This window comes from Leucopleurus acutus (assembly GCF_964270905.1).
Source record: "Leucopleurus acutus genome assembly, chromosome: 7".
Taxonomy (NCBI): domain Eukaryota; kingdom Metazoa; phylum Chordata; class Mammalia; order Artiodactyla; family Delphinidae; genus Leucopleurus; species Leucopleurus acutus.
Genome location: NC_139150.1, coordinates 64,955,371 through 64,968,189, shown reverse-complemented (window position 1 = coordinate 64,968,189; position 12,819 = coordinate 64,955,371). Strand labels below are relative to the sequence as shown.

The window sequence follows — 12,819 nt, the reverse complement described above, 5'->3', positions numbered from 1 at the left end:
ATGCAACACATAATTCTAAACCAGATCCTCTTGCTAAAAATGACGTGGTTGGGACAAATAGGGGAAGTTGAATGGAGTCTGAATGGTAGTAATGTATCAATGTTGGTTTCCTGATGTTGATCATTGCACTCTGGTTACGCAGAAGAATGTCTTTGAAATACATGCTATAATACGAGGGAGTGATGGGGCATCAAGTAAGCAACCTGCTCTCAGACCATTCAGGAAACAGAATTCTCTGTTGTGAACTACTTGCAACTTTTCCATAAGTTTGAGGGTATTTCGGAATAATTTTTAAATGAAGATATTAAAGAGTATGTAGCCTATGATATCATTTATATCATTTGTTAGTCTGCTAGTGGATGGATGAGTAGGTGGCATGAAGGGAGGAAGGAAGGGTGAATGGATAGAGAGAGAAAGAGGGATAAAACAGATTGGAAGAACACATAAAAATGCTTACATTAACTATCCCTATATGATGGGAAAATACGTTTGTTTTTGTTTTGTTATTGTTCTCTGATTTATTTCTTTTCCAAGTTTTCTGAATTGACCTGTTTTCTTGTATAATGGAGGTAGTAGAAGCGGAAGTAATTTGAAAAAAAAGAACAAACAAAAACAATCCTCTCTACTGCAGATGTTGATTAGCTGATTCATTCCATGCACAAACTCTTCCTTCTCTTTTGTCAATCTCCAGGTAGTCATCTAGGGAGAATCATGTGAATGATTCAGCTCAGGCCAATGAAACAAGCTCAGGCCAGGCCAATGAAACAACAGCAAAAGTCTGCTGGGGAAGCTTTTGGGAAAGCTTTTGCCTTCCTGATATAAAGGGATATATTCAGCAACACATGTCTTCATATTTTTAACAATTTTCTTGAGATATATTTCACACACAATATAACTTACCCATTTAAAGTGTACAAATCCATGGTTTTTAATATAATCACAGTTATGCAGGCGTCACCACAAGCAATTTTATAAAATTTTAGTCACCCCCAAAAGAAACTCCATATCTATTAGCAGCCACTTCCCATAACCCCCAGCCCCTCCCCAGCCTTAGGCAGCCCCTAATGTACTTTCTGTCTCTAGATTTGCCTAATCTGCAAATTTGCCTATTCCATTTCAAATAAATGGAATCATATTATATACAATCTTTTGTGATGTAGCATATGGCTTTCATGGTTCATCCATGTTGTAGCAAGCATCAGTATTTCATTACTCTTTATGGCCCAATTATATTTTATTGTTTGGATATCTGTCCATTACCCATTTATCAGTTGATGGACATTTGAGTTTGTTTCCATTTCTTGACTATGCATTATGCTGCAGTAAACATTCATGCACAAGTTTTTGTACATATATGTTTTCATTTCTCTTGGATCTATACCTAGAAGGGGAATTGCTTGTTCAAATGATAACTCTATGTTTAATATTTTGAGGAAATGCCACTCTTTCCCAAAGCAGCTATAACATTTTTTATTCTCACCAGCAATGTATGAATGTCTTCACATTGTATCCCTCCCTTCTCCTTCCTGCACAAATACAATCCTGACGCCTAAAAGTAGAGTGACCAGCTTAAAACTATGAGGCATAAACACGAAGATGCTAATGGCTTAGCAGAAAGACATAGTCTGGATTTCTACCTACCTCCAGACTTACTATTTAGGAGGAAAAAAAAAAACCTTATATGAATAAGCTACTCTAAGTGGGGGTCTTCTATTAGGTACAAAGAAAGAAAACCTGTGATGCCCCCAAACATCCAATGTCATTATATTCAGAGGAAGAAATTTCTTCCTGATCTTTATATGTATACTAATTTATAACAGAACCATGTTTTAACAAGTTGGAGCTGTATGAGATGTGTAAATGGTCTTGAAATTTTAAGATAAACTAATGTATTTTCATTTTATTTACTCTAAATTTTTATGAAATTTCTTCATTATTATTCAGTTAATGCAATAAATCTTAATGAAGACCGATATCTGAACTAAGAAAAGTATGTGAAAGAGTTAACAAAGGCATTCTAAGCACTTTACAAATGAACTCATTTAGTCCTCTAAACTCTGAGCTAGGTAAAACTTACTATTCCCACTCTACAAATAAAGAAACTGGGAAACAGAGTTTAAATAACTTGCCCATGTCATGTGGTTAGCATCAGAGTCAGTATTCAAAGTCAGGCAGAATACCTGCTTAACCCTACACTATGTTGCCTCCACTGTACAGCAATTTAGCAATTTTAGAACAGAAAATTAATCATTAGTAGTCTAAAAATGTATACAGGTAGGCGTGTGTGTATTCATGTTCATTAATGCTAAATGCTACTTTCATGGTGAGATGGGTGGTAAGGGAACAACAATACTTTTTAGCACCCACTATGTACCAGATACTGTACAAAATACTCAACAAGCATTATCTCATTATTTCCTCATAACAATGGGGAAGACGATACCATCTTCATTTATGGGAAAAGAGTGTGAGGCCCAGTAAAGTTAAGTAACTTGCCCAATTTCACACAACTAATAACTAGCAATGCTGAATATAATATCAAGTCTGCCTTGTTCAAAGCAATGCTCTTTCTACTACACAATAATGATTACCTATTTAGATTTTTCAGACACTTAAACTATAAACTCAACATGACTGTATAAACTGTTATGGCTTTACATTTATTACCCTTATCTGTTGATAATCACTCATAGACTTTGAAAATATTTTCCCACCTTTTCTGCTAAAATATCTAAAATTTCTACTAGGATACATTTAAAAATGAAAACACAATTGCCTAGATAACAATACATTAACCCTTCAACATGTTTTGAAAGAATTATTCTATAAGCCCAGCTAGTCACTGGAGAAGATCCACGCTGATCATTTTTGTACTAGTTCAGTAACAATTATCTATCTGCCTGGACCATATCCTTTTAGGCTTGCCTAAAAATAAGTTTTCCTGAACTTGCTATTTCCTCAAGCTAGAGGCATACCAGGTTCTAACATCAAAGACAGCTTGTTCCTAGAGATAGGCAAGCACTTAAAACACCACTCTTGGTCTACCTTCTACTTCACAGGTCTTACCTACACATATTTTTATCAGGGTCTGAATAAAAATTTTGTCAATATTTTAACTTAAAAATGTTACAAGGGGCTACTTTTAGAAAATGTGCTCAGGGGAAATGGCTGCCTACTTTCATAAATCAACAATCTGATCCCATGGCAATGATCTACCCCTTCCCCCACTACTTCCCAATATGGTTAGAGTAGACAACATATTTTATCCATAAGTCAGACCTGCTAGGCATGGATTTACGTTCTCACCTCTTGAATGTCCCTTCTTCCCATTCTATGCTTATTCCCACCTCTACATCTCTGCTTAAGCTATACCCTGCAGCTGAATGCCAGCTCTCCTCTCTAACTTACTGTCATTCTAGGCCCAACTAAATCACTAGTCCCTGAAGCCTTCCCAATACTCATAAGCCCACATTGAGCTTTACCTTCTGCGTATTCTTACATTTAAAGCCTGTACTTTCTCATCCAATCCTTGATTACATTCTGCCTAAGTTGTTCATGAGTTGTCGCTCTTATTCTTATGACCATTATGTGTATTTTCTAGAAGATCGATCAAGTCACATCTTTTTCTTTCATCTCCTCAAGCATATAGCACAGTGATTAAAAAATGCATTAAATAAAGTAATAATATAAATAAGATTATAGCTTAAGAAACCAATCTACTTTTAGGTCCACATACCTGAAAAAATATGACTAACAAAAATCATCTGTTTATTAAACTAAACCCAAAAATTTATTAAGTTCTTTCAAGGATGTTACAATTTTGCTTTGAAGTTATAATACCAACATTCTTAAAATATATTTATTTGCACTTTTATTTCAGACTCCAAACCCAGTATGTTGAGATTTTGCCGATACATTAAAATATGCATATTTCTTACCAACATTTATGGCCACAACCTAAAAATAATCTTTGGATCATAAGTTTTGTACTATAAGAGCCTAGTTTACATGTTTGAAATCACAATACATGATCTATATTTACACAACAGAATTGTCTGAAGAATTAAATTACATCCCAAATTATCATTTCATTAATACTTAGAATATTTCATTACGCAGGCAAGTATTAACAAGTCTACTATACATTTTTTTCTATTAATGTGTCTGAAACGACCATAATTAGTCCAATGACATAGCTTAAGCAGTAGGTAACTGTATGTTACTCTTTAAGTGTGGAGAAATTAGTTTTCATTGAACCTTTCACACAAACATGCCATGCAATCTGAGTCATGAAAAAATAAACTTGCATTTTAGACCTTTGGAAATCACTGGTTATAGGTGGCTTCACACCTAGTGGAAAGGAGCAGACTATTTAAAATTAAATAGAAAAAATAAAAACATGTTGCCAAATGAGAGAGAAAAATTTTCTACTGATTCAGTTATTATTTGGATTTCTAAAGCACATGGCCAGAAACAGAAGAAAGATTAAAACATTTGAAAGAATATTACCAGTAGTACTTAATAAAAAAGCTAATGATGAGTTTTCCATAGGAAAAGCATATCACAAAGGGAAAAAAAAGGTGAATGTATTCACCAAGAAGTGTCATTTAATTTCCCCATAAAGACAAAATTAACATCAAAAATTACATTAATTCACTACTTCATTAAATATAGATTTAGTAATCTCTCTGTACCTGAATAAAAGAAAGATAAAAACAAATACATTTTCTTCCTTGAAGGTTTATTAGAATTTGTACCATAAAGAATTTCTGGACATTTTCTTTTTAAATGTATTTTGCAAGGACATAAAAAGGGGAATCATACCTGTTTTACTAATAGCTTCCTGTAACTCAGCCATAGAACTGATTATTGCAGCAAGAAGGTCAGAACTGGTGAGCCAACTGAGAGTTCGCAAACAACGTAACTGCTCCTTTTGATGTTCTGCAAAAACAGAAAAAAATCCATTATGCAATTCTACAAAAATTTATTAAAATCCGTTTAAAAATTATGGCAATATTTAGCTATTTAAGAAGTAGATCAAAATTAGTATGTAGAACTTCACCTAGTGCAGAGAAGTCTATAATAGATGTGAGATTTTATTGACTTTATTTACAGTTCAATTTTTCCATATAAGAGAAGTCAAATAATGTATTTGATCATGAAACAAACAGGCATTTTATTAACTCCTCTCTATAGATAATGGTAACTGACATCATAAAAGAAAAGGGAGAAGGAAATTTTATTTAGCTCTATTTACTTAATAGCTTGCTTTTGAAAAGTTAAAAACTGAAATAATTGTTTCCTCAGAATAGTCAAGCATTCAAAAAAGTTAGCTACAAAACTTACATTAGTTTCATTTTCATTCAATTCTTCAACAGATTTTTAACTCTGATCATTTTATACTAATTCAAAGAAAGTGAAAGTAAATTATGCTAATTAATTTTAAATAGGGCAGAGTTTCTGGATTGACTTTATTGAAAAATTGCTGTACAAACTTTTCAATTTACTGTCAAAAGAGCATTCAAATATAATAAAGCTAGACAAAGTTGAAATCATATATATTTGCTACTTTCTTTATATTTTAATGTTTATAACAAAACATTAAAGCCTAATTTATAAATACACACTTATTCACACACACATACACATCTACATATGTATGTACATATGTTACATGATTTGACATTGTAAATGATTTTTTTATGTTTTTGCCCAACATATTCATTTCGTATGTCACTTACATTCGACTCAGATTTTTAAAAGCACAAATTATCTTACTTGGAAATTTATGCTTGTCTTTGGGCTCTCCTGTACACACTAACATGCCTATGCCTTCTTTGAAACTCTCCATCCAGGTAAAAAGAGAGGAACACGACTGGCCCAAAATCTTGAGTCTGTTTGCTGCCAAAATTGCAATAACACCTTTCCGGAATACACGTATTAATCCTTTGAATGCTTTTTTCTTCATCTTGGCTTCCTCTTGCTTCTTTTCCTCTACAATTGACAAAGCCTGGGCTAGAGTTCTAACTTCCAATTTTAACAACTCAAAGGTGTTGACCTGCTCCTGGAGAAAATCTCTCTGTGTGGATAAGGCAGATGATCGGCTATACAGAGGATATAAGGCACCAGCCATCAATGCGCAGGCCGCCAGCAAGGATGTTTGTTCCCTTTTAGTCTGTGATAACAAGTTTTTGAAATGTGTGTTTTCAACAACCAATTGTTCATGTGACTTCTCAATACGGTTCAACTTTTCCGTATTTTTTTCAGCAATTTCTTGAAATTTCTATAAGAAAAGTCAAATAATATATTTGATCATGAAACAGGCATTTTATTAACTCCTCTTTTAAAAAAGAAAAACTTTTGCTGACAACTATTTCTTTTCCTTCGAAAGATCTATGGTCTAAAATATCCAAAAAATATATATGATAGAGCAACAGTGGGCCAAACAGCTTAGATCTAAATGTGCACAGTAATTTTTAAATCCCTTATATGGAAGCTTTACACAAAGTAGAGCACATACATTTAAAAATACTTTGTAAATTTCCTGTATACTTATGCATAAATACACATATTCAGAAAAAGAAAATTCCTTCTCTTCCATTCCTCAGTAACATGTATTTCCTACTTTTAAACAGAAATCACACCAGCATTAGAGGCTTTTCTATATGTAAAAAGACTTAACTTTTTGTCAAAATAGCAAAGGGTTAAATAAATAATACAATACACAGCATCTGACTATCTGCCATTTACTAGACAAGAGGGGACTGATTCTCAGAACATACTCTCTTATTTCAGTTTCTTCCTCCCCAAGACAGAAGGCTGTACAAAGTACAGCTCCAGTGCTGGGAGTAAATACTAACTGTGGGCTGGGCCTCAGCAGCTCTCTGGTCCTTTTTTCCTGATCAAGATACTTATAATTCAAAACTTAATATGGAACACACAGAAATTTTAACTGCAGGCACTGGATTTTAATCACTAGAAAATAAACTAGCTCTCCCCATGAAATCTTATACCTAATCATTAAGGAACTGTTGAAATAGAGTAAATTTAGAAGATAACAGATGCCAATTTCTTTTACTGATGCATTTATCATTCGATAAACATTTCCTGATTGCTCACTAAATTCCACACGCTAGGAAAACAGACAAATAAATCAATGATTGTGGTATAATGCTGTGATGGAGCTATGCTAGATTGCCAGAGATGCACAAAAGGATGTTTATACCAAATGACGTTGACCAGCTTTTGGAGGAATATGGCAAAGGACAAGTGGGAGTGAGATGTGTAATAGAAAGAACAACAACAAAAAAATCTCAACTCCACCAATAAGGAGGCTAGCCAATAGCTACCCTTGTAATAAAATTTAATCTAATCTAGTCCATGGTGATTTAACAGCTTTAGCTGAATCTTTACTTAACCAAATAAGCTGCCCTGGCTTGTCCACGGACTTCGTTCTTTTTAAAACAGGCCAAGGGAGTTCAATTTGAATAAAGGGGTCAGTCAGAGACAGAGAAAAATCATGCTCTATATAAAGTGAAGTAGTATCTTCATTATGAGAGAATCCTTTTGGGGGCATTAAGGAAAACATTTCTCTTTGTATTATTGGTTCAGGTCACACTCCGTCTGAAATTTAACAATGGTCCTTGGGAAAGATTTACAGTGTCTGATTCAAGAGTTATTCACGAACAACTAGAACAATCAGAGGCATTTCCAAAATTTACATTGGCAGGAAGACTTCAAAGGTGTTCAGACTTAGAGAAAATCATACAAACTCTTAACTACTCTGCAAGATTTGGGTGTCAAAGCCTACCATGGACAATGTTGACAGGAAGTAGCCAAAAGGATTCAAACTTGTCGAAACACATGGCTGAGGAAAGTAACCCCCGGACCAAAACCAGTCCTGAGGCTAGGGGATGAGGTTCCCAAAGGTGCACGGTGAGTAGAAGGAGGCACTCAGAAGTACAGCCCTGAATACAAACGAGTAAAGGAAGTACACAAGAGGCCACTCTCTGATGGACTCAACTTCTTGAATGCTTTCCCTTGGGCAGGAGGGAAATTGGATTTAGTCTTGGTTTTAAATGTTTCTCTGCTATACTTTAATTTCCTTTATTTACTCCAACTATTCTCTGAAGTCTGATCCAGCCGTACCTGTGGTGGTACTGTGAGAAATAAAGGAATGGGGAAATAAGGGAATTGTAGCTTGCTCCAACCACATCTCTACTGATAGCCAAGTTGTGGCAGCAGTAGTTTATCAATGGGTCTGTGCCCCAGAGCTCCATATAAAGACCACTGGTAAAGGTCATGGTGTTCCACTGGGAGCAGCTGGAAGATGGAAGAAACTCTGAGAGCCAAGTAGACGGCTTAGAAGCAGATGTACAACAGCCTTTATGAAAAGGGAAAACTGACACAAGTTACAGCTAGAAAAAGCAGGAAGACTAGCATATAGCAAAGGAAGAGCCAGAAAACAGAGTAATGTGTTCTAAGGAAGTACAAATAATTCAGAATGTCTGAAGAGGAAAATGATGGAAATTTGACAAGTCTGTAGATAATAAATGATTAAGCTAAAGAATTTAAACTTTACCCAGAAAGCTATGAGAAACCATAAAAACTTGGGACAGTTGCTAAGCTTTAGTAAATGGATGGGAAAATTGGAAACATTAATAAAGACTGTCCGGGATAGCAGCAGAGTTGCAGGGAGTAGAGGGAGCAAATGGAAATTACGAAGTTTAATTCCATATTCTCTCCAAAATCAACTCCACCAGTTCATTTAGAGAAAAAAAGGAAAATTATAGAAAATCTAGGATAAAAGAGATGCACTGGTCATACCTAAGTAATGGAAATAAAAATGAACCTAATCAGGGTGGACCTGAGCGTACTGAGGGGAAACGGCAAAAGGGAGGCGTGGGGTCCGGCTGGAGGGTCAGCGTCCCTCCTCCTGACTGTGGGGAAAGCGGCTTAAAACTCATCCCTAGGCTCTCAAGCCCCTTATTCAGCCAAGTCCCTCTGAGCTTCTTCCTCCCTGAGCTAAAGTACCAGGGGGGACGGGACAGGGGAGGGGACTGGCGCAGGTAATGGGGAACATCAAAAGATGATTGTTAACTAAGGAAAACCAGCTACCCAAGATCACTCATCCTGGGTTAAGCCAGCTGCCGTGTCATGAGGACACTCAAGCAGCCCTAAGGAGAGATCCAGTGGGAAGGAACTGAGGCCACCTACCTACAACCACAAGTTGCCAGGCTGCCACCTGCTAAAGAAGAGGATATGTCACCAATACCTGCCATTGGAATTTCTCCCTGGGCACAGTCTGCACAACAGTAGTTCTCCTTGCTTCTGTGTCTGCCCTTTGGAGGATGAGGCTATCTAAGAGTCTTGTGCAGAGGACCTTCAAGATGGCGGAAGAGTAAGACGTGGAGATCACCTTCCTCCCCACAAATACATCAGAAATACATCTACATGCGGAACAACTCCTACAGAACACCTACTGAACCCTGGCAGAAGACCTCAGACCTCCCAAAAGGCAAGAAACTCCCCACGTACATGGGTAGGGCAAAAGAAAAAGGGATAAACAGAGACAAAAAGATAGGGACGGGACCTGCACCAGTGGGAGGGCGCTGTGAAGGAGGAAAGGTTTCCACACACTAGAAAGCCCCTTCGTGGGTGGAGACTGTGGGGGGCGGAGCAGGGGAAGCTTCGGAGCCGTGGAAGAGAGCACAGCAACAGGGGTGCAGAGGGCAAAGTGGAGAGATTCCCACACAGAGGATCGGTGTCGACCAGCACTCACCAGCCCGAGAGGCTTGTCTGCTCACCCGCCAGGGCGGGCAGGGCTGCGAGCTGAGGCTCTGGCTTCCGTCGGATCCCAGGGAGAGGACTGGGGTTGGCGGGGTGAACACAGCCTGAAGGAGGCTAGCGCGCCACAGCTAGCCGGGAGGGAGTCCGGAAAAAAGTCTGGAGCTGCCGAAGAGGCAAGAGACTTTTTCTTCTCTCTTTGTTTCCTGGTGCGCGAGGAGAGGGGATTAAGAGCGCTGCTTAAAGGAGCTCCAGAGACGGCCGCGAGCCGCGGCTAAAAGCGCGGACCCCAGAGACGAGCATGAGACGCTAAGGCCGTTGCTGCCGCCGCCAAGAAGCCTGTGAGCAAGCACAGGTCACTCTCCACACCTCCACTCCCGGGAGCCTGTGCAGCCCGCCACTGCCAGGGTCCCGTGATCCAGGGACAACTCCCCCGGGAGAACGCACAGCGAGCCTCAGGCTGGTGCAACGTCACGCCGGCCTCTGCCGCCGCAGGCTCGCCCCGCATCCGTACCCCTCCCTCCCCCGGGCCTGAGTGAGCCAGAGCCCCCGAATCAGCTGCTACTTTAACACCGTCCTGTCTGAGCGAAGAACAGACGCCCTCAGGCGACCTACACGAAGAGTCGGGGCCAAAACCAAAGCTGAACCCCGGGAGCTGTGCGAACAAAGAAGAGAAAGGGAAATCTCTACCAGCAGCCTCAGGAGCAGCAGATTAAATCTCCACAATCAGCTTGATGTACCCTGCATCTGTGGAATACCTGAATAGACAATGAATTATCCCAAACTGAGGAGGTGGACTTTGGGAACAACGATATATATATATTTTTTCCCTTTTTCTCTTTTTGTGAGTGTATATGTGTATGCTTCTGTGTGTGCTTTTGTCTGTATAGCTTTGCTTTTACCATTTTTCCTAGGGTTCTGTCTGTCCGGTTTTTTTTTATTTGTTTGTTTTTTAGTATAGTTTTTAGCACTTGTTATCATTCGTGGATTTCTTTTCTGATTTGGTTGCTGTCTTCTTTCTTTCCTTTTTTAATATTTAAAAATTTTTTAATAATTATTTTTTATCTTAATAACATTATTCTATTTTATTTTATCTTCTTCTTTCTTTCTTTCTTTCTTTTTTTTCTCCCTTTTATTCTGAGCCGTGTGGATGACAGGCTCTTGGTGCCCCAGACAGGCATCAGGGCTGTGCCTCTGAGGTGGGAGAGCCAAGTACAGGACATGGGTCCACAACAGACCTCCCAGCTCCACATAATATCAAACGGCGAAAATCTCCCAGAGAGCTCCATCTCAACGCCAAGACCCAGCTCCACTCAACAATCAGCAAGCTACAGTGCTGGACACCCTATGCCAAACAACTAGCAAGACAAGAACACAACCCCATCCATTAGCAGACAGGCTGCCTAAAATCATAATAAGGCCACAGACACCCCAAAACACACCGCCAGACGTGGACCTGACACCAGAAAGACAAGATGCAGCCTCATCCACCAGAACACAGGCACTAGTTCCCTCCACCAGGAAGCCTACACAACCCACTAAACCAGCCTTAGCCACTGGAGACAGACACCAAAAACAACGAGAACTACGAACCTGCAGCCTGAGAAAAGGAGACCCCGAACACAGTAAGCTAAGCAAAATGAGAAGAAAGAGAAACACATAGCAGATGAAGGAGCAAGGCAAAAACCCACCAGACCTAACAAACGAAGAAGAAATAGGCAGTCTACGTGAAAAAGAATTCAGAATAATGATAGTAAAGATGATCCAAAATCTTGGAAATAGAATGGAGAGCATACAAGGAACATTTAACAAGGACCTAGAAGAACTAAAGGGCAAACAAACAGTGATGAACAATACAATGAATGAAATTTAAAATTCTCTAGAAGGGATCAATAGCAGAATAACTGAGGCAGAAGAACAGATAAGTGACCTGGAAGATTAAATAGTGGAAATAACTACTGCAGAGCAGAAAAAAGAAAAAAGAATGACAAGAATTGAGGACAGACTTAGAGACCTCTGGGACAACACTAAACACACCACATTCGAATTATAGGAGTCCCAGAAGAAGAAGAGAAAAAGAAAGAGACTGAGAAAATATTTGAACAGATTATAGTTGAACACTTCCCTAATATGGGAAAGGAAATAGTCAATCAAGTCCAGGAAGTACAGAGAGTCCCATACAGGATAATCCAAGAAGCGTGCCAAGACATGTATTAATCAAACTATCAAAAATTAAATACAAAAAAAAAATTAAAAACAGCAAGGGAAAAACAACAAATAACATACAAGGGAATCCCCATAAGGTTAATAGCTGATCTTTCAGCAGAAACTCTGCAAGCCAGAAGGGAGTGGCAGGACATATTTAAAGTAATGAAGGAGAAAAACCTACAACCAAGATTACTCCACCCAGCAAGGATCTCATTCAGATTTGACAGAGAAATTAAAACCTTTACAGACTAGCAAAAGTTAAGAGAATTCAGCACCACCAAACCAGCTTTACAACAAATGCTAAGGGGACTTCTCCAGGCTGGAAACACAAGAGAAGGAAAAGACCTACGATAACAAACACAAAAAAATTAAGATAATGGTAATATGAACATACATATGGATAATTACCTTAAATGTAAATGGATTAAATGCTCCAACCAAAAGACACAGACTGGCTGAATGGATACAAAAACAAGACCCATATATATGCTGTCTACAAGAGACCCACTTCAGACCTAGGGACACATACAGACTGAAAGTGAGGGGATGGAAAAAGATATTCCATGCAAATGGAAATCAGAAGAAAGCTGGAGTAGCAATTCTCATATCAGACAAAAGAGACTTTAAAACAAAGAATATTACAAGAGACAAAGAAGGACACTACATTATGATCCAGGGATCAATCCAAGAAGAAGATATAACAATTGTAAATATTTATGCACCCAACATAGGAGCACCACAATACATAAGGCAAATACTAACAGCCATAAAAGGGGAAATCGACAGTAACACAAACATAGTAGGGGACATTAACACCCCACTTTC

The 12,819-nt window shown here is 38.3% G+C and overlaps 1 protein-coding gene across 1 annotated transcript in view; it reads right to left on the bottom strand.

Moving 5' to 3' along the window:
* The window catches only part of CCDC171 (coiled-coil domain containing 171), a gene marked incomplete at its 3' end in the record, with an annotated part of 361,839 nt that overhangs the window by 170,881 nt on the left and 178,139 nt on the right, over positions 1-12,819 (bottom strand). The window contains exons 17-18 of the mRNA XM_082842979.1: positions 5,779-6,283; positions 4,825-4,941 (exon numbers count right to left, since the gene is read on the bottom strand). Of these exons, the coding sequence (XP_082699105.1) occupies positions 4,825-4,941; positions 5,779-6,283 (622 nt within the window). The remainder of the gene's footprint in view (positions 1-4,824; positions 4,942-5,778; positions 6,284-12,819) is intronic.